The sequence below is a fragment of the Aulonocara sp. 'chitande type north' Nkhata Bay genome, linkage group LG10 (genome assembly GCF_057382095.1).
Source record: "Aulonocara sp. 'chitande type north' Nkhata Bay isolate Kocher_YH1m ecotype deep benthic linkage group LG10, A_spYH_male_GT1.1, whole genome shotgun sequence".
Classification (NCBI taxonomy): domain Eukaryota; kingdom Metazoa; phylum Chordata; class Actinopteri; order Cichliformes; family Cichlidae; genus Aulonocara; species Aulonocara sp. 'chitande type north' Nkhata Bay.
Genome location: NC_141353.1, coordinates 15,746,772 through 15,768,495, shown reverse-complemented (window position 1 = coordinate 15,768,495; position 21,724 = coordinate 15,746,772). Strand labels below are relative to the sequence as shown.

Genomic DNA, 21,724 nt, shown 5'->3' with positions numbered 1-21,724 from the left:
TTCAGTTTTTTCTTTCTTACATACCTTCCCTATGACAACCTTTGTAAACATGCCCATACACAGCCATGCTGCCTCCACGCTATGATCAAATGCCACATTTACTTACAGCACGTGATATGAGAGGAACCAATGAAATGTGTGCTTTGTTTAAGCAGGCACCGTTTTTAAAAAATGCTCTCGATAAAAACATAAACAGGCCGTCTGTAGTGAAAGGCAAAAGAAGCCGTCCTCAAAAAAGAAAAATTCCACCTGCTACTCTGGAGGAGTTGTCACTGCTATTGGATACACTGCTGGAACACAGTAAAGCTGTGGGTTTGTCAGGAACTGAGAAATATCACACTAAATACACTGTATATTCACCTACATTACCCCAGTCTCTGGCATTTTTACACAACAAAGGCACACAGTTCCTTGGCCTTACAGTTCTACAGCTGCACTGTGTAAAGTGTCTAAATGCTGCAACAGTGACTGAAGAGCAGGCAGAAGCTACTGAAGGACACACAAGACTTCAGCACAAGAAGTTGGTTTCGATGGTGTGCAGGAAGAATCACAGCTTCGGTGATGCACGCTGTATTTGCCACAAGTTTGGAAACACCAGCCCAAAGTGTTGTTAATTGTGTGAGCTACCCGGAAAACTGTCTGTTACACAAACAAGATGGGGAGTGGAGCATGAAGAGGATGCATGAAAGGCCTACACCCAAAAAATTGCAGCACATCACTACAAACTGCAGGTTTGTTTATGCAGTTTTATTGTGAACACAATTTTTCTTGAACTTGGAGCATCTCACAATGTGTGACTGTTGTGGGGAGTGGTGCCTGGAGATTAAGTGTCCTTTTAAATACACAACGGACAGCATTAAGCAGGCATTGGATGCACAGGATAAAGACTTCTGCCTGGAGTCAGCTGCAAATGGACTTCACTTAAAGAGGGCGCACCCCTACTACTTACAGGTGCAAACACTTTGTCACCAGCTCCAACCACTGTGACCTCGTTGCATGGACTCAAAGAGACATGGCTGTGGTACACATCTTCCCTGATGTAGATTTCTGGGAACCACGTTTGAAGAGAGCACAAGAGTTCTTCAAAAAAAAGAAAAAAAAAAAAGTGTGCCTTCCAGAACTGGTGGGAAAATATTTCTCCGAGCATAGTTCTGTTCTGAATGCCCCATAACTTTTTATTTAGGGGGTCTAGATTGATGCCTGAAGTGCATTGCCATGCAAATAATTTTCATTTACTGAATATGTACTTACTAAGTACCACTGTTTAAAAGATGAATAAAGAAACAAACAAATTTTTGCCTGTTATTAAAACCACTTTATAGAACATCAAATCAGTTACAATGTAGAATCAATGTCGTTTATGGTTTACAACTGACAAATTTTTTTACATAAAATATTGACAGCATTTACATAATAACACTCACTAACATTCTGTAAATTTACTGTATCTTTTGAAAAATTATAACTACATATACACAGCACAAGACTTAATAGTACTTAAGAGCAAGTTTCATTTTCCCTTGGTTTTACTACCACAATGGGGCACATGTTCACCAAAACGCAGCAAACCTTTACTATCTTATCCTGAAGGGCCTCCTCTTCACCCTCACATTAAAGAAGTAATCTGATTGGCATGGTGGTATGCAGCATTTTATACCTGTTGCGTAAACTACCTACAACTCGCTCGACATGAATTATTAGGTGGGCAATAGCTCTTGTATCTTCAATGTCCTTGGCATCAAGTTGACAGAAGCCTTTTGTAAATGCGGGGATCTTAACCTCTGCACACAAAGATGCTGGACAGGAAGATCAAATGTAAGGCGGAAGAGTGAGTAAAAGCATTTGGAAATGCCACGGTTTCTTTGATGCTGGCAGGAAAGCTTTTACATTGTTGAATAAGGAGAGTAAAATAGCAAAACAAGGTATTCCAGTATAATATTTTACTTTTTTGGTGTCATCCTTTAAAACATTTTTCATTCAGCTGTCTTTTTCAACTGTGATTCAAGCGTTCTGTTCTCCTCCAACAGCTGGTTTATTTCTGCTCTGTTCACAGCACACACAATCCATCGGCTGTCTTTTAGCTTCTGCATCTCTCTCTGTCCCATCTCCATTTTCTACATTTGTTGCTACTACCTCAGCCTCCACTCTTGGCCACAGCCTCCATCACGTGGTGATTAAGGTGTCGGTCTTCTGTCATGTCCATCTCTGGCAGCTCTTCATGTAACGTCTATGCAGGCCTCACCTTCACACTCTGCTCCTCCATTACTAAAGCCTGTCAGATACAATGAGTGCATAAGGCAAATGTTCACCAGAAGCCCACTTAAAAGTGCATGACTCATCAAAAAGCTATGAGCTGATTACCGGACAGTGAGAGCATTTTTTTATGTTGGTGGGAGTTGTATTTACCTCCGACTGCTGCTCTTTGCTGCTTCCGTCGCATTCGTCGTCTGTGACGGTCCAAGTTTGAAGCAGGGATTTCGGAGTGCCCCATGTATAGCGTTGGAACCCAGTCAGGATTTGTTTCATCCATTTCATAGGCTGGTTTGCCTGCAATTATGCTAAGTAATTAGCAACTCTATAAATAGAACGCAGTCCTGCAAAATCACACATTGAGATATTTGTTCTAATTTGCTATGACTTCAGAGCGAAATAAAACTAATAGGCTATACAGAGTAATATGAACTTATTTAGAATTTACCCGAATGAAAATGTCTGGAACACACCAACAGATATCTGGGGATGGTAGAGAACTGGATATCAGCTCGTCTCACAGCTGCTATCCAGGCTATACGCCTTCTTTTGGTAACATCCGACACATGAGCTCCCTGGTTTTGCTTCCAGGTGGGGAAACAATGAAAAGACAGCCCATTTTCAAGCTTATTCCCTTGCCGGTCGTGCGATCTAACGTTACAACCCATCACACAGCAAGTACGAACCATAGCGGATATTATTCGTGTGCTTTCGCTCGCTTTGTTTGGCCTACTAAAATGGCACCTCGACCAAAAATCCTGGCCGCACCCCCTCTCGCGACGTCATATTCCAAAGCCCATGCGCCATGCGAGGCCCTGTTAACCAATCAAAGGGAAGACGGCGATACACTTTAACCAATCGGCGACTCTCCCTGTGGGGAAGCGCATTGTTCAAAAACCCAAAAAGCAATCGGGTAAAGCGGCTCAGCTGGTGCTAAGAGCTCGAGACGAGGAGGGTTTGTTGAACTTATACAGTTTTACCTCAACGTTGGCTTTTGGCGATCTATCGTAAACATTAAGCTAACGAGCTTACAGGAAACCAGGCACATTTTGGACATTCCAGGAAAGTTAAAGTGAGTTTTACTTAAACGTGGGCAATACGACGTTAAACAAGATAACGTAATAGTTACAAAAATAATATTAGATTGTAACTATAACTGTTTGACGGAGTTATGTAAGTGTGTGTTAAGCTAAATGCAATATCTACGTTTTTTGTGTGCTTGTTTTTGGTTTTGAGTGACTGCACGATTTTCCCATTTAAAACCAGGAAGCAAGTCTCTTTGTTAGCATATATTGGTACTTGTAGTAGAAATCATTGTTATTAAATGTATGTTAGCTAGTATAAACATTAAAGTGACTCTGTTTAATTCACTGCAATATAGGCTCCGTTTACTACGTGCTTACTGGAGGCTAAACATGGCTACTTGCACATGTAAAGGTTCAGCACTGAGGTTTTTATTTTAGTTGCACTCAGTGCTGAGACACTTTTTGAAAGCACAAAGTCTTCTTGCTGTAACAAGCAGTGAAAGGTGAAGATGGCTCGAGTGATTTTTTTTTTTTTTGAATGCTAAACGTGGATTTGATACTTTTTAAATGCTGCTCAGTGTAACACGAAATACCATTTGGATTAAAAAAAGGGAATGAAATTGAAAAACCGAGACTTCTAAACTCGCTCATCGTAATAGCTACAAAGACTAAGCATGACAGGACCTGCTGTAGAGCAGTTGTATTGATCAGCACTAATGCCAAACTTGCCTGGTCTGGTGAAAGCCTGGGAAATATTTCCTGTTTGACTACTTAAGCAGGTTCAATTTGGCTTTAAACAGTAAACTAGTGTTCCTTTACCTGTCAGCTTGTTTGATGACGACACACCCATGTTTAACTAATTCATAGCAATGAAATGCTTGAGCAGAGAATAACATCATTACATCATTATTACAAACAACACAGACACTTGTGTGAGTGTGTTTAGTTTTTCATCTTTTATGTTGTATATTGCTGTTTTTTTTCCAACACAAGCCTATATTATCCTTTCAAAGTGACTTGTGCACACGCCCTAAGTCAAGCCCATGTTTGAAACATTTTGTAATCCCCTTTTAATAGAATTACTACATACTAATGAAAACGTGTTATCCTTGGAACAGATAGACGGGCATGGCGCTGTCTTTGTCATCTCCGTGTGGATGCCCCTCTGATGAGGAGGAGGAAATGGCTGTGTTTGAATCTACAGCAGCAGAGCACAGAGGTTTGGCCAGACCACGTCTACCAGAGATCTCTGTTATTTCCCCGGGCCTGGACACCAGGCCATCCATTACAGGGCCGGTAAGAGTTCCCAAAAAAAAAAAAAAAAATCATATGTCCCTCAGGTATAACAAAACATGTTCAGAACAAATCTATATGAGATTTTTTTGTTTTTTGTGTGTGTCTATATATATAATTGATCAATATTGCCAGAGGTGTAACTGTTTTTCAAAGCCATAATTTCATACCTCGCTTTTCCTTCAGAGGAGATGAATAACAGCCCCCCCAAAAAAGAAAGGGAGGCAGGGAAACATTCTGTTTAAACTACATCATTCTGACACTTTTCCAGTTCACTTGCTATACCTCTCTGATTCTTAAACACAGCTGCTTTCTTCAGTCTGGCAGGCTTAAATAGGCATTAAAAGCCCAGATGGGTATTGCAGTAGAGCGAGATGCAATATGTAAAATTCTAAACCCTGGGATTGCAGTTTGGTGGTGTTAATATTTTTCCATTCTACCATCAAAACATTTACAAAGATGCTTGTGTGTTTAGAAAGTAGCAGTGAAATCTCAAAGCTGCGATGAAGGGGCCACCGAGAGGGTGAAGGTTTTCCTGCGCATCCGACCACTTACTGACACGGAGAGATCCAGAGGGGAAGAGCAGGTAAGACATTAAGGTCGACATTTTTGTTTCTTCTAGGATAAAAGCTTTCAATACTCTGAAACTGTACTTGAGTCTATTTTGTTTTTCTTTTAGGGTTGTGTGGCTATCCAAGACGAAGAGACCCTGCTGCTTAAAGCTCCAAATGACTCTCAGAACATGAGAGCAGCAGAACGAGGCATCACTCCGAGTATTCACAAGTTCAGTTTCACGAAGGTAGGAGAGTCGTATGTGTAGCTCCTCTTTACTTAAACATACTGTTTCCAAAACTGAAAACCCATTCAGAAAAAAACTGTAGTAATCGCGTAATAATATTTTCAGAGAAGAACTTGAAGAAAATGAGAATGCTGGAGTGAAACAGACCAGTGAAGATGTTTGTTTTTTTTTTTTCTTTAAATGTCCCCTTAGATATTTGGTCCTGAGACAGCGCAGCAACAGTTTTATGAGAGCACAATGAAGGCGATGATAAACGATGTGCTTCGAGGAGAAAATAGACTTCTCTACACTTATGGTGTAACCAATTCTGGAAAGACGTACACCATTCAGGGTGAGTTATTTTCTGTTCTGCAGATATTACTTGGACACATAAATCCCAGGGTTAATTATGAGGTTTGTTCGTTATGTAATCGCACAACATAAACCATGCTTGTCAAACTTTGGCCTGCAGGCAGCGGTCGAGAGGCAGGCCTGCTGCCCCGGGCTTTAGTGTCCCTGTTTAGGAAACTGCAGGGCCGTCTGTACGGTGGCATGAACCTGAAGCCTGTCTTATACCAGGATGTGAGGCAGCTCAGTGCCAATGAGGTCAAGGCAGAGGAAATCCGCAGAAACTCTCTGCTCAAAGAGGTAAACATAAATATGACTTTTAAAGGCCTTACAGCATTACTCTGGAACACATTGTAGCAACAAGGTGAATTTTAGGATGCATTTGGACATTGTGGTGCTCCAAACGTATGTGACTACACTTTGGTATATTTGGCATGTTCTTTTCCTTGCAGACTGCTACTTGGTTAAATGTTTTCCTGCAGATGAATTATGCATCTTCTGATTCTCCTTCCTCTTGTGGATTTCAGGATGGGAATTCTCGTTGCACTGGCACCACCACAAGCTGGGATAGTGGCATCGGAGGACTGTCTGCTACCGCTACCTTTGGCACTCAGCTGGAAGGTGAGGATTTTCATTCCTAAATGGAGTCAATTTTCTGCTAAATGCACCACATGCTGTATTTGGAGTAGAATAGTTGGTGTTTGATGAGTACACAGCACTGTTTACAATATAAGAAGTCAACATCAGCGTTGTTTGTGCAGCACATACCAATTTCCAGTTTAAACACTGCTTTCTTTATATTAAAATCATTACTGCCTTAAAAAAACAAAACAAACATGTGACTTTTAATTTGCCTCTGCAGACACGGACAGTGTTTGTCTGGAGCCGGACAGCCTGTCGCACAGCGGAGGGGAAGATCTCGAGGAAGGAGTGCAGTTTTCAATCTGGGTGTCCTTTTATGAAATCTACAACGAGTTCCTGTACGACCTACTGGACGCCTCGCCCTCCCAGCAGCCCCGGAAGAGAGTCACATTGCGGCTAAGCGACGACAAGCAGGGCAACCCCTACGTGAAAGGTAACAGTGGCTCATTCACAGGAATGGAGTTAAAACTAGATCAAAGTATGTTGGCCTGAACTTCCTGAGGCTCATTCCCACCAGGCAGCCGCTCTCATCTGATGTATGTTACGCTTCATCAGGCAGGAAATGATGTTTAAAAACTGTAAATTGCTTCTTTCATTTTCCTCAACTCTACCTGCAGTCTTTGTAGACTTTGTGTTTGTGGGAGTGCAACAACACACCACAATGAATGAGTGCATGAATAAAGAACTGTGCAAAAGATGGTCACGACTTTGAACACTACGTTAGCTTAATTCATGTTTCCTGCATAACAGCATGTGTAACTACTGCTGCAGCTCCTTCACGTGCACCACATTGTGCTTCTTCCTGTTGTATCAGACCTGACCTGGATCCAGATCCGCAGCGCCGAGGAAGCCTGGAGGATTCTGAGAGTTGGGCGTCGCAACCAAAGCTTCGCCAGCACTCACCTCAACCAGAACTCCAGTCGCAGGTAGGAGCATGTTAAATGACGTGTTTACCTATTGAAACCTTAATTTGAGTTACACTTGTGGACACTCTGATCATAAACGTATCACTTACACAGCCACAGCATCTTTTCCCTCCGTGTCCTGCACGTCCACCCTGGAGCAAATTCAGGCCAGGCCATGCACATCAGCGAGTAAGTTGGCTTTTAATTACCCAGTCTTGATTTCAGTTTTGGGTCATTTTAACTTATATTGATTAGAGTTTGTAAAGGTGATAATGTAAGTCTGTCTCCTTTTTAGGCTGACTGTGTGTGATTTGGCTGGGTCCGAACGCTGTAAAGATCAGCGTAATGGTGAGAGGATGAAGGAGGCCAACAACATTAACACCTCCCTCCTAACACTGGGGCGCTGCATTGCTGCCCTGAGGCACAACCAGAGCAATAAGTACGTTTTAAAATGTTTAGGTGGTGTAGTAAATTAGAGAAATGGTTGAAACAGATCATCTTGTGGAGCTTTTTACTGCTTTTCTGCTCTCAAGATCGAAAATGCTAAATTGCTATAAATTTTCTTCACGTCAGCTTCTGCAGTAATTAAATTATTGATCCGCTAATTTATGGCGTGTGGATTTCCTGCACTAAATCAACTTTTACAGCTTTTAGGGCGTTTTTGTTTTTTGCTATTGTACATATAAAGATTTAATGACCAAATGGGTTTTAATATGTTTTCCTACTGCATCAACAGGTCACGGCCTCCTCAAGTGGTGCCTTTCAGGGACAGTAAGCTGACCCGTGTCCTGCAGGGTTTCTTCTGTGGGCGAGGAACCTCCACCATGGTGGTCAACATCAATCCATGTGCATCCATCTATGACGAGACCCTCCAGGCCCTCAAATTCTCTGCTATTGCTACCCAAGTAAGAAACTCATTTGTACACGAGTACCTGAGTGGCTGGTTTAGTTTTGCGTCCTGTGTGAGATCAATCAAATGTGCCGTTTCTCTTCTTTAAGCTCGTCCACGGCCCGTCCACGAAGACCAGAGTGGCCTACATCCTGTCTTTACTTCGTGATCCAACAGGAAATGGTAACGACAGCACGGTGATGGAGGAGGAAGAGGATGAGAGTGATGTCGACGATGGAGATATCACCATGTTAGATACTAAGGTAACATCCTCTGCTTTTTATGTAACACCTAAATATTAAGCACTTTTATTTCACTGACAAAATAAATCAACCTTTTATTTTGAAACACTACTTAAACCAAGTAACCGTAACATCTTAAATGTGTCGAAAACTGTCAAAAATCTATTGTTCTAACAGCCGACTGTTCTACATTAAGGCTTTGCTGCAGGCCATTGATGTTCTGAAGAGAGAGGTGCAGCGCCAGCGGGAAGAGAAAGAAGTCCTAGAAGCAAATGTGAGAGAGCAGGTGGTCTCTGAGATGATGGAGGTCATCTCTAGAATGCAAGATGGTTTCAGGTGTGTGTGGGTGCTTGTTTGAATCTGAAATGCCAATTTAAAGGCTTTTTTTTTGTAATACTTTTTAGTGGTAAGGAGCAGTAGGCACATCTAATAGTGTTTTCTTGGCAGGGATTTGGGAGAAATGTGTTGTTTAACTGTTTTTGTAATGACTACATATAGCAACATTTTATATCTTCTCACCCTGTAGTGAGACACTGGATGCTGAGAGGGCGCTCATTGAAGAGAGGTATGAAGACAAGATAAATAGCCTGCAGAAACACCTGAAGAAATTCTACACCCAGGAGCTAAAGGTCAGTTAATGACTTGAAAGTTTGTAATGCTTTGCATTCTCTGCAAATTAAGCATTCGCAACTGTTTGCGATGCTCTCGCTGAATCTCTACCAAATTTATTTCCGTTCTCCCAGGAACGTGATCAGGAGATTGAAGCTCTGTCTGCTGCTCTTGAGGAAAAAAAGAAGGCAAATGAAGCAGCCCCCATGACGGCGCCACCTGGAGACTCTGAGGGCCCTCGCCGCTCTCAGCGCGTCAGTACGCAGAATGAGCTCGGCAGACTGCGCACTGAACTCGACCAGTGCCGCACTGAGCTGTGCACCAAGACTCAAGGTACAGTCTGACTGGAAGATTTCTGATTATATGCACAAGGATATTGTTCATGATGGCTGACTGATTTGTTCTGTTTGTCTGTGCAGAGGTGACAAAGCTTAAGATGCAGCTAGAAGTGCCAGGTAGTGCTGGCACTCTCACCTCTGCTGCTGACCGCAAGCTGGAGGAGGGTCAGCGGGTCAGTACATGCTCTACACAAACTCACTGCTGCATGTGAGTCTCTGGACTGTTTGAAAGATTAAAATTTGTATGTGTGTATATATTTCTTGTTTTTTACAACAGAACCTGCGTCAGCTGCGCCTCAATCTGCAGAGGCTGGGGGTGGACCTGCAGTCTGGTGAAAGAGCCTGCTGTCGCAACACAGGAGGGGAGAGGCTGCGCCACGCTTTAACAGCTGCAGATGAGACTTTAGCCAAACAGGTAGAGTCAAGCAATGTGCAGTGTGCAATTTGCACATTCAGTTTTACTTGTAAACTAAGATTTTCTTTAAATTATTTAACAGGGTGCTCAGCCCTCTGTGTTCTGCAACAGCTGAGAAAGTATTGAACACATTTTGCAAACTGCATGTTAAATTTCCATCAGTGCAGAGTTTAAAAGCGCTTTTTCCTCCTAGTTAGAAGCAGCTTGTGAGGATAAAATGCATGAACTCTTTTAAAAAAAAAAAAAAAAAAAAAAAAACCTGCATTATATTATGAGCAGTTCTCATTTTAAACTGTCGTTTTCTTCTCCTAACTCACTTGCACCGGCAGATTTTAAACTAAAACAAGGTTTCTAACATCTGCACAAAGCTGTCAATGAGCTAGAGCATGTTTAGCTGTTGCTTTTTGCCTCACCTTCTGAAACTAAACAGCCCTCCCTTCCCTCTCTGCTCCTGTCTAACCTCACCCCCTGTCAACTGACTTCTTCTTCTCAGGGCCAGATCCTTATGGAGCTCCAGAACGACCTGATGCTGGTCAAAGCCGACTTGAGGCGGAAAGCGCAGACCCTGGCCCAAACACAGTCCCTCCCTCCCCAGCTGCCCCCGTCTGGCTTTGCTGCCCCCAGCATGCCGGGCTCCTGCAAAAGGAGAGGCTGTGGCGCCGGCGCACCGAGCGACCCCGAAAACCGTCCGCCGCAAAAACGACAGTTTTTCCAGTCTCTGTTCCCATCTCGCACCCCAACACGTAAATACAACACCCGTGCTGCCGAGGATGCAAATCTGACCCCCTCCTCAAGGATTTTGCGGTCCCGTCAGCCATCTCCACTTCCTAGTCCGGTCGTCACCCCTCGTAATCTCAGGGGGAAGTACTGAACTTTAAAGCAAACTAAGTTGCTGTTGTCTTTATAATATTTTTTTATGTTTTTCTACTTTAACTATATTATTGGCATCAACTGAACTGTTAATGCTTTAAGCTGAGGTAAAGCTGCTTAGTGACTGTATGGTTAAAATAGTGCATGTGTGTTAATCAACCTGCTCTGCCTCTGCAACTCCACTTTGTGCCTTTTGTGCTGTACTCTCCCTCCACCACTCAATATAAATCCTACAAACACATTTGAGCAGCCTGAATAATAATCATGCTTTAAAACTGTAGTAAATTATTTTACCCTTTCCAGTCAGTCCCTGCAAAGACTGCTGTAAACTATTTACACATAAACCATACCGATGAGCAATGAAGTGAGAAGTCAAATTCCCATTTGTATGCTCTGTGCTGTAAACTTTAGACTGTGTGTTCGTTCATTCATATATACATGTTAATCTTGTCTGTTTGCTCTTGAACATTTTATTTGGGATTCTTTTTGTAGTATTGCACTATTGACCATTAAACCTTACCAAAAACAAGAAATGGGTATTTACTGTATGCGATGCTGCACCGTGCATACTGACCTGTCCAGTGCTTACTGCAGGTACGCTGATTGTTTTCACATTTCCAGCAAAGACAATGTCATGGGCTGGACAAAAATGGTCAGGATTGCTAGTTTTACAAAAACAAATGCAGTTTATTATGTAAATTCCAACGCAGCCCTCGTCAAGATAACCTTCAGAGCAGTTTCATGTCACAAGATAGGTAAATTGTCCATATTTTTTTAAGCCAATGAAGAAGAGAGTTGGTGTCAGGGTGTAAATGAGATGAGATTCAGGGGAGACACCCTCCTGATTGGAGTGTTGTTGTTTGAGAGTGGTGCAAACAGGTCTGCTGAAGGTGTCTCGATTTGATCTCTGACCTGTGAGATCTGCCGCAACAGAGCCTTTCCTTCCTCACGTGCCTGCAAGACGAGGCATGACCGATCAGTACCGACCACACAACAGCAACTAAAACAAGATGCTCAAATCGTACAGGAACACTTACGTCATTGTAGTCACAACAGCGCTGAGCGCAAAGGGATGCCTCATCATAGAGCTTGTTCTTGAAATAGTACTGGCCCAGGTACCGCAGGGCTGTGCTCACCTCAGCATGCTCCAGTTGTTCCTGACAAGACTTAGTTTGGTTAGAACTATATTCCTTTATATTAATGCAACACATGACCTGGAGCACAAGTGGGGAAAAACAGAGCCAGAGGGCTGGAACCTCCAGCCACCGATGTCATCCTCTTAATTGTTCCCATTTGGCTAATTAACACACGAGTAAAACAGCAGAAAATGAACTGATGCAATGATGCATTTCTGTATTTCATTGGTATTTAAGTCTGTTTTTGCTTGCAGAGATAACTCAATCTGCTGGCTTTGGCCCTGGGGGGGCAACAGCTAATTTTGGAGGCCTTCTAATAATTTAACCAATACTTGGGTCAAGATTTTCATTGCTCTGGACATTATTTATTAATACACACAAAGTATTAAAAGCTAAATTGTTGCAGAACAATAGCTAAGTTATGTTAGTCATGTGACACGTTCCTCTACACAGGCTTCACTTGCATGCAACTGAAGCCTGTCCAAATGTTCAAAACACTGTCAACAGTTTCTCTATATTAAAGAATCGGTTTATAGAGATCACCTAGATAACAGCATAATTGGATTTCCTTCATATTTATGATCATGTATTGTAAGGGTAATGCTGGATTTTGATGACGGCTGAACAGTTGTCTGGAGTCAATATTTACAACATAAAACATTGTGTTAAATCAGTTGCCTGCGCAGCAGTGATAATCAGACAGACACTGTGTGGATGTAGGCTAAAGTTGATATAGCATTTAAAGGGATTATTTTATTTAATGAACCTTTTCACTGTAAACCAGACAGTTTAAAAAAGTGAAATGCCTTTTTCAAGATCTGGCCTTTGTTTACCGTCTAAAACTCTGTCTGGTCCCCAGGAAAAGAAACATGCTGGCCCATTTTTGTTTGTAGTAGATAAAATGAAACCCATTAATGATTGCCGATTCCAAATCCACACGCATTAATAGACTGGATCTAAAGCCCCTTCAGTTTGGGAAGAAACATGAAAGGATGCTGCATTCAGTGACGCTGGGAGACAAAACCTGGATTACAGTTTACCAAGTCATCTTTGCTTGCCAGTCAGGCTCTATCACATGAAACAAATTAATAATAATGCATAATAACTAATACATAATAATAGCAAGCTGAAGCATCGTGATCTCACTTGAAAGAGCAAATCATCGCAATCCTAGACCCTGAGAATATGAGTGTCAGAGCTTAATTTAAAGTGCTTACCCCACAAGAGAAAATGTCTTGAATGTAAAGCATGTAACACTGGGCAGCATCGTCAGACTCATTCAGCTGTTCGTGGAGCCTGACAAAAATAACAAACAACCAGAAAAATAAATATATAAAAAAGGAAAATAAATATCGAGCAGCAGATCAGAGCCTCGTTTCTTCAGAGCACTGTTGTTCAGCTCAATATAGTGATAAACACTTACTTTGCCAGTTTGAGCAGAGCCATTTTCTCTACATCTCCGACAGAATATGCTCTCCAGTAACACTTCACAAAAATAAATCCATGACACAAGTTAGAATCAAGAAAAAAGCTTTGGAACTGACTACAGAAACTACTGTTAATTACTGGCAATGGGTAGATGTGTACCTTCTTGGCTTCGGCTTGCTGTGACAGTTTTTCGTAGCTTTCACCCAGTGCGACCAACATGCGAGAGTCATTCGGCCTGAGAAAAAAAACCAACAAGTGTTTATATATATGTATAAGTTTTCTTCCAAAAACCGTCCATTCTTTATAACAGCAGCATGAAATATCATCTGCTTAGCTTAAGTCCAAACCTGAGCTGGTGAGCCTTTCGATAATAGTACAAACAGTAAAAGGGCATCTTGAGGATCTCGTATGTCTGACCAAGACCATACCAGGCACGGTAGTCTCGCTTATTCACTTCAATGGCATGTCTGAGGAAGAAAAAGGACACGAGACTAAAATCATAAATCCGTTTAAACCTCCAGACCTGTGTCACCTGATAATAAATACATCCTGATGATGCAGATGCTGAGCGCGACTATGAGATATCCAGACTGACCTGTAGGCTTGAATGGCAGCTGAAGTGTTTTTCATTTCCATGTACTCGTGTCCCATGAGTGTCCAGGCACCGAGACAGCGAGGGTTCAGTTTGAGGGCCCGCTGGAAGTAGAGAGCTGCTTTCTCATGCTGAGAGCGTAAGCTGTAATAGTTACCTGTGGATCAGACACACGACTTACTGCAGTACAGGAAACACTAGTTTTCTTTTACAACATATATTATGGATTACATGTACATAATGAACGATCCATTTGTTTTAAAACTAGCATAAGTAACGTCCTCTTGCAGCCGGTGACCTCTAATCTCATTAGTTCAATGCTTACCGATAACGCAGCACGTCTCCACTCTGTACTTGTCAATCTCCACCAGGTTGTGGGCCAAATAGCTCAACTCTGGCTTCATGCTCTGTGGAAACATGATTACAATCAGCAACACTACAAAATTTCAGTTATGATACTGACTTTCCTATTTTCTACAATTTCTTTTCCTTTGACCCCTCACTGAAATAATACAGAAACTGGCCCCCATGTCTTTGTGCAAACCACATCAGTCATACTGATTATTGACTAATGTTCTTCAGATCTCACATTGCAATTGGCATACACTTACTTTGACATAAAGCAGATTTGAGAATGTGTCCATGTTGTCGATACGATACGGATCCTGCTCCCTCAGCTCATTGAACAGAGCCAAAGCTTGATCAATATCTGAAAGAAGGGGAGACAGCGTGCTGTAAGACTAGGCCCGCTTACATGCCATTCATCAGAAATTCAAAATTTCCACTGAAAAAGTAGAGAAAAAAACAAACCTCTGATATTGTGGTAGGCCACAGCAATCTGTGAGATGATGTAGGTACTTTTCGAAAAGCCAGCCTCTATTAGGTTCTGGTATTTTTGCAATGCTTCTTTGATCATCTGCAGCTCTGTGTACATGTGGGCCATGAAGAAGTCTTTAATCCAGCAGTCTGGCAGAGACAGTGACTTCAGCTGAGGGGAAGCGGTAGAAGCAGACAGAGTCACTTCAAGGTGAAATATTTCTGAACATTTACTGAATATGTGGACCCTGTATTTTAAAATTATTTTTAAAAAAGGAGTGATTTTTTAATTGAAACTGTTGCTGTGGATTTGGTGAGTTAGCTTATGGAAATAAATGCTATCAGTTTCCACAGTTTCTGTGTGTCAGAGCATAAGGCTTGTTACCATTTCAATATTGGTGACAAGGTTACTGAGCTCCAGCCATGCGCCCCAGTGCAGTGGAAGTGCATGTATTCCCTCAACAAACACGTCCACGGCCTCTTTCGGAAGATCCAGCTTTCTTAGAACCACCCCATACCTGTGTGTTCACACAGACACAAACATGATATCATCTGTAAGTAATCCACTGTATACGTCTGCATAATGGCAGTAATGTGTTTCACTATGGAGGAGCAATCTTACAGATAGAGGGTGAAGCCGTCCAACTCTCCTGCAGTATGCTTCTTACTGAGCTCGACCCTTAGCTCGCGCAAAGCTTCATTGCGCACCTGACCCTTCTCCAGAGGGCCTAAAACACAGAAAATATATAAATAAGCTATAAAGACTAATACAATTCCTCATTTTTATCTTTTATGGGTCTAAAATAAGAATTCCTCACCCAGGCTGTCCACAGTCTCATCATCCTTCTTTTTCTCGCCCGACTGAAAAAAGAAAAAACAGAAGGACAATGACAAAATGTGTTACAAATGCAACGATCAAAGTAAAATCGGGCTTCCTATGAAATAAAAAGGAAGGATCAAAAGGACGTGGGCATGCTCGACATCTACAGAATCTTACCAGATAGCGAGAATACATATAGAGGAAATAAGCTTTCTGACTGCGACAGCCTTTCAGAAAGTAAGCAGCACGATCATATTCTTTCAGGTCAAAGTATGATTTGGCCAGTGTAAGTGCATCCAGGTCTTGTGCATCTTCCTGCATGATGACAAATAAGAGCCATTTGAATAACATCATTAAGTTATTACAAGATCATCTTAATATCTACATTGCAAGAACTGTCAACAGGGGGCAATATACACATGTGAAAAATAATATTCTGCCACCTGCCAGAAAATCTGTCTGTCTTTATTGTCTTTTAATTCTTATCAAACTTTAGATAAATTCCGGATCATTATTTATTCATATTATAGTATAGTATGAAAATTATCACCACACCCATATCCACATATCCTAAACGATCAAAATTAAAGACAAACACATTTTGAAAAGATTGTGTGCGCAGACAAATCTTGATATAGCCAATTCCTGTTCTACACACCTGTTAACTAAACAGTAAAACATCAGAGTTCCCACAATGCCACTGAGTGACTTCTTCCTTTATCACAATAGACACTGGCACTGGGGTTTATTTGGAGATTCTACACCTTCAAGTGTATACACAAACACGCAAGTGTCATTGATGAAAATACAACAAATACGGCACTTTAATTACTAATTGCTATTTCGATCCATTTTAGTAAATGTACTAACCTTTTAACACCCAGTTAAAATCTCGATTATACTCCAGTGGCATTAAAACTCACTGATGAGCCTAGAGTTCAATTTTCTTGCACAACCAGGGTGTCGATTTTTCTATGAAAATAATACTCCAGGGAGGTTTGCACGACATCGGACCGGTTTGTGCAAAACCTTAAGCACTCTGGATCTGCAGTTCACTTGCACGAGTATTTCTGGAGGAGTCCAAACATAAAACTAGACCTGAGCCATAAAGCATTAAGGGTTGTCCTCCACAAGACGGGAGTCATGCCACAGGTAACATATCAGATTCCAATGTAATGTAGTAATAATGGAGCTATAAAACACGTGTTTACAAGTGACAATTTTGCACCGTTTCACAGACACGAATGAAGAACTGGAACAAACTGTACTGCATGTGAAAGAACGAAGAAATAAGAAAAAGAAACATCAGTAACAACTGAAACCCAGAAGGGTCCTCAGTCATGACAGTTTTACAAACCTCTGTTAAAGGGGATGTTGGTGGCAGTTCATCCTTTGGCAGAGGATCCAAAGCAAATGCCAATTCAGAAGCCCTAAAATGTAAAGGAACAACCGCAATTTTAATATTAACACCTAAGTGCAACATTTAGCATTAGATTTCTTCCTCATCTGACATCAGTTCGTTTATTTCCATTCATCTAAACTCCCCAGTTTTAATTTACTGATCAAAAACAACTGACTAGAGAGACGACCTGAACCAAGTTATACCTCAGGCACAGGCAACACTGACGTTACACATAGTGGACTTTGTCAACACAACTAGTAAATCTACATATACGGTCTGCTTATGTTTAAGGTGACACTGACAGCAAAGTTAACGGCAATAAACAGCTAGCTAATACAGAGACTGATTTTTTTTTATCAGTGCTAACGCAGCTAACACGTAACTAGACGTCAACGCTTACTGTAAAGAGCAAAAAGACAGCCAGCTAATGGCACATTATTCACTGGGAGTCTCACCACTTTGCGCTGTGTAAAAGTCCTCTTTCTTTGCAAAGCGATATCACCGATATTAGCTGTTTTTTGATTTGTAACAGATCCCCAAACTCACTACAGAGAGCCGCCATTTTCATATTTTACCAAGCAAGTACGCTATTGGTGGAAGTTTCAAAGAGGCTGTCCCTCTTCCTCTTCCGCTTTTCCTCCAAAATAAAACCCTCTCTGTCAATATTCCGTCTCAAAACTAGTAAAAAGGTAAAAATTGGTAAAAAGGAAAGTACACCCTCGTTCATTTCTAAGATTTTGCATAAAAGGACTGTAACAGTTACTATCGTAATGCAGTGTATCACCACATGGCGGCGCCTCCTGTCTCACGACTGGTGTCACCCCCTTTTTGTTCTTCTTCGCACTCCTCCTGTAATGGATGTTCCCGTGTGTACGCGGACTAGTGTGCTCTTTAGTAATGTGTGGTAGAGGTAGCACTTTTATTTTTGATATTGTAAATAAATGAGTACTTTTTGGAAAGTCAGAAGCTGTTGCTCATTCGCTATCCACCTGCACACCTCCGCGGCTGGCTTAATCTCCACCGCACGTTACAGGACATAAAAAATGGATCTGTCCTGGATTTTAAAATGAGAAAAATTCAATTCAGTTTTATTTATATGGCTTCAAATCACAACAACATATAGTCTTTATAGTGCAAGGCAAAGAAGAATTGAAATTATAGAGAGAAACCCTTAACAAACACACTACCCCCAGTAAGCCAGCTCTTGGCGACAGTGGGAAGGAAAAACTTCCTTTTAACAGGAAAAAATCTCAGGGAGGGACAGCCATCTGTCTCCACCGGTGAGTTGAGGAAGGCAGGATAAAAGGCACTCTGTGGAAGAGAGTGAAAGATTAATGATAACAAAATAAAATGCTAAATGCAAAGCGGTATTTGAAAAACTAATTACACACCATGGTTTTATAGTTTGTAGTTCAACTTTTAGCAGCAATAGCAAATTAACTTGAAGAAATCTTTTTCGGTATGACTTAATCAGTCTCTCACGTTATTTTGAAGGAGTTTTAGCACACTCGTTCCACCACTGTTTGAGTTCATTGAGGTTTGCAGGCATTTGTTTTTGCACAAAGACCACCCTTACTGTCTCACCACAACATTTTCCTGCGCCATTGCAACACCTTGATTCTTATCATTTTCTGCCATTCAGTCAGATGACCTCACAGTTGACACTAGAATACTTTGGTATACAGAGGAGTTCATGGTTGACACAGTGACTACAAGGCACACAGGTCCTGTGGTTGCAAAACAATTCCAAATCATCACTCTTCCACCACCGTGGAGTTGTTATGAGATGTTTGTGCTGATATGCTGTGTTTGGTTTTCATCAGACTTGGCACTGTATTATGGTCAAGCATTTCAGAATGCAATTTGGCAAACCTAAGCTGTGCTTTCATGTTCTTTCGCAATCAAAACCATACTTGTTCAGTCTTTTTCTAATTGTACTGTCATGAACTTTAAAGCTAATGGCTTTAGCTGTAGCCTGCTGTAGAGTCTGAGGTGTAGCTCTTGTTTTTTTGTTTTTTAATTTTTACAATTTTTTTTTTTTACAATTTCTCTGACCATTTCATGGTCTGATCCCGAATTTGCTGGAACATTTAGTCCTGGGAACATTGCCATCTGTCTCGAATGTTTTCCACTTGTGAATAATCTTTTTCAATGTAGAATGATGGAGTTCAGATTGTTTGGAAATGGCCTTATGACCCTTCCCAAATTGATGGGCAGTAACAATTGCTTCGCTAAAATCACTGCGGAGATCTTCCCTCCTTGGCATTCTGTTAACACACACTGAATGCTCAGCAGCAAACTGCCAAGACTTGATTTTTATAAAGGTGCTCACACTTGCTGATGATTAATCAAGAGTTAATCAAGAGCTGATTAGAAGCACCTGGATGCTATTTAATCTCTTAATTTCTGTGGAAGATCATTTACTCTGTACCTAGACATACAATATTTCTGCATTTTGGCAACATTTTTGTCAAACAAATAAAGAAATGCTGTTACATGTCATGTTATGTCGTTCATTTCAGAATCAGAATCATATCAGAATCAGAATACTTTATTCATCCCGAGGGAAATTAGGGGTTACAGCAGGCAGCACGCTAATGGCGCATGCGCACTCACAAAGGAACCTTCTGACCAACTTTACACAAACATCACATTGGGCAGACATGTCAGAAGGTAGGCTGATAGGAAAAAAACAACGAAAATACACTACATGAGGTAAGAGGAGGAGAAAAAAACCTCCACTCAGACTGAGCTCCTAGTGGGAGAACAGTTTGATAAAAGAAAAAACACCTCAGCACAAAAGCACATGACTATCAATACACCATAGAAACACGAGACAAGCAACAGAGGCGGGTAAAGGGTAAGAGAGAGCCGGCGTAGACAGCGCATCCGGTCCTGCAGCATCTGTGCTGGTCCAGTTGACTGCTATCATCCCCGGTAGGGCACAAGCATCGAAGGCGTTGGAAAGGGAGGGGGATGAGTGAGTGCTTATCAGTGTAAGTGTGTGTGTGTGCGTGTCCATAGTTTAGCTGAGACAGTGTCCTTCGGCCTATCAGGCTAAGAGCAATCATTCAAAATAATATTACCGCTGTTATGTACAGTGTCATTAGAGGACCACGAATAAATTGTTGCCCTGGGGTCTTTCGGGAGGTAAGTAAAAATTTCAGGTTCTATTTCCTGCTTACGTAATTTTAAGACCTGCTAAGAACTGGAGGTTTACCAAAAATTGAAATCACATGGCCCTTCAACTTGTTTCACAATCCGTCTCAGTAATCATACACATATCACCACTCCTCACAACATCAGAGCATGGTCTGGTTGAAAACGTGGATGGTGTTCTGAGGTCTCTCCATTCCTGGACAGTTTGTGGGACTATTTTAATGTGTTGGAGGCACCGATAAGTAATATCAGAGGTTCTCAGCTGGATTCTTGTCTGATGAATATGAAGACTAGTCAGTGGCTTGAACACCTTCACTGTCCTGGAACTGCCTACATATTCTGGCCACATGAATCCTGGCATTGTCTTGTACCAGCAGGACCCCAGGGCTCACTGACAGTGGATATGAGGATTTAATCCCAGCACCTAGAAACTGTGAGGATATTGCTGGCTAACATGTTGTGGTGTATGTGACCTTCCAAGAATACGAGACCACCACTAGACCTAATGCCAGACAAGAAGGTTTTGGGTTCAAGTCCATTTTTGGGGCCTTTCTGTGTGGAGATGCATATTTTCCCCATGTCTGCATGATTTCTCCCCAGTACTCCTCCCACAGTCCAAAAACATGCATGGATTGAGGTTAAATGGTGCAGGCAGCATAAAGTTTACACACTTTCTCAAGACCATTTCACATCTGTCACACGAGGGCAGTGTGAGCATGGTGGGACCTTGAAGCTCTGATGTTTTCTGGAAAACGTCAGTCAAGCTGTATGGTGCTCGGCTGTGAGCACAGGTCCCACCAAAGGACACCGGGAACTAATTTTACCCTTATGGAGTCTGTTTCAGACAGTTCAGTCTGAAACACGCACACGTGAGGGCCACTGGAGGTCATTTCGTAGGTCTCTGGTGGTGCTAATTCTGTTCCATCTTGCACAAAGGAGCTAAGCTGATGCTCTGCCCAGCTCTCCTCATGTAGTGGCCCGTCTCTTGTATCCTCCACACTCTTGACACTGCACTAGGAGAAACAGCAAACCTTTTTGTGATGGCACATATCCTGGAGGAGTGAGGCTATCTGTGCAACAAGAATGCCGCTCTCATGCTCACAGTATTGACAGAAAAAGCAAAACTAGAGAAAAATCACCCAGGATGGATAAAGAGAGGGGGATGGTCTGTGGCTACTACCTTAAAAAAACAAATAAAAACTTTCCTTTTTGCATGTTGTTCTGTTGTTGCCTCTCAAGTGCACCCGCACATTCATTTCCATCAAAGCAAGTGAAATAAAGCCACTATTGTTTCTGCTTTCTACCTGGACAGATCAATATGTCTGAAGTTTGAATCTCTGTGATGATCAAATGTTTTGTATTTTTCATAGCAGCTGATGACATCAAGAAAACCCTGTGGGCTATAATGAGGGACAAGATGTTCTTTTTTAGTAAAGAATGATACACCAACAAAAAAATCACTAAAGACCCTGTCTAAAGAAAAATGTGTTCGATCAATTAATTTAATAAAAAAATTATGACTCCATTTACCTCCCGAAAGACCCCAGGGCAACAATTTATTCGTGGTCCTCTAATGACACTGTACATAACAGCGGTAATATTATTTTGAATGATTGCTCTGCAGGTGAAATGATTAAACAGTCAATTATTATTTGTTCGAAAGGGCAATGCATCATTTTATAAATCTCTTAAGCCATTTAAATAATATTAATAATGTCAAGATCCATAAATATCATCTTGCCAACGCATGCACCGGAGTCATGGCAG

General features: G+C 41.6%; 2 protein-coding genes, 1 long non-coding RNA gene and 1 pseudogene across 3 annotated transcripts; 2 read left to right on the top strand and 2 right to left on the bottom strand.

The window, feature by feature from the left end:
* Positions 1–116: 116 nt before the first annotated feature.
* Positions 117–1,171, top strand: LOC147320510 (uncharacterized; annotated as a pseudogene).
* A 131-nt stretch (positions 1,172–1,302) lies between these two features.
* LOC147320509 (uncharacterized) lies at positions 1,303–3,003 on the bottom strand. The gene is made up of 3 exons (XR_015131151.1): positions 2,699–3,003; positions 2,407–2,547; positions 1,303–2,272 (listed from the first exon to the last, which is right to left on the bottom strand). It is a non-coding gene; the product is annotated as an uncharacterized LOC147320509 (long non-coding RNA).
* A 122-nt stretch (positions 3,004–3,125) lies between these two features.
* kif20a (kinesin family member 20A) lies at positions 3,126–11,131 on the top strand. Its single transcript, XM_086308569.1, has 19 exons — positions 3,126–3,322; positions 4,394–4,571; positions 5,044–5,154; positions 5,248–5,367; positions 5,560–5,698; positions 5,819–5,994; positions 6,222–6,315; positions 6,557–6,769; positions 7,151–7,262; positions 7,356–7,430; positions 7,537–7,680; positions 7,978–8,146; positions 8,241–8,393; positions 8,569–8,708; positions 8,899–9,001; positions 9,116–9,314; positions 9,401–9,492; positions 9,597–9,734; positions 10,228–11,131. Exons 2-19 carry the CDS (start codon positions 4,404–4,406, stop codon positions 10,603–10,605), a joined length of 2,724 nt encoding a protein of 907 aa, XP_086164695.1. The 5' UTR covers positions 3,126–3,322; positions 4,394–4,403; the 3' UTR covers positions 10,606–11,131.
* Positions 11,132–11,270: 139 nt separating this feature from the next.
* Positions 11,271–17,538, bottom strand: cdc23 (CDC23 (cell division cycle 23, yeast, homolog)). The gene is made up of 16 exons (XM_086308570.1): positions 17,254–17,538; positions 16,754–16,826; positions 15,574–15,711; positions 15,395–15,437; positions 15,199–15,304; positions 14,962–15,094; positions 14,571–14,748; positions 14,372–14,469; positions 14,086–14,167; positions 13,764–13,917; positions 13,516–13,635; positions 13,328–13,403; positions 13,164–13,225; positions 12,958–13,036; positions 11,642–11,761; positions 11,271–11,558 (listed from the first exon to the last, which is right to left on the bottom strand). Exons 1-16 carry the CDS (start codon positions 17,364–17,366, stop codon positions 11,406–11,408), a joined length of 1,728 nt encoding a protein of 575 aa, XP_086164696.1. The 5' UTR covers positions 17,367–17,538; the 3' UTR covers positions 11,271–11,405.
* Positions 17,539–21,724: the final 4,186 nt, after the last annotated feature.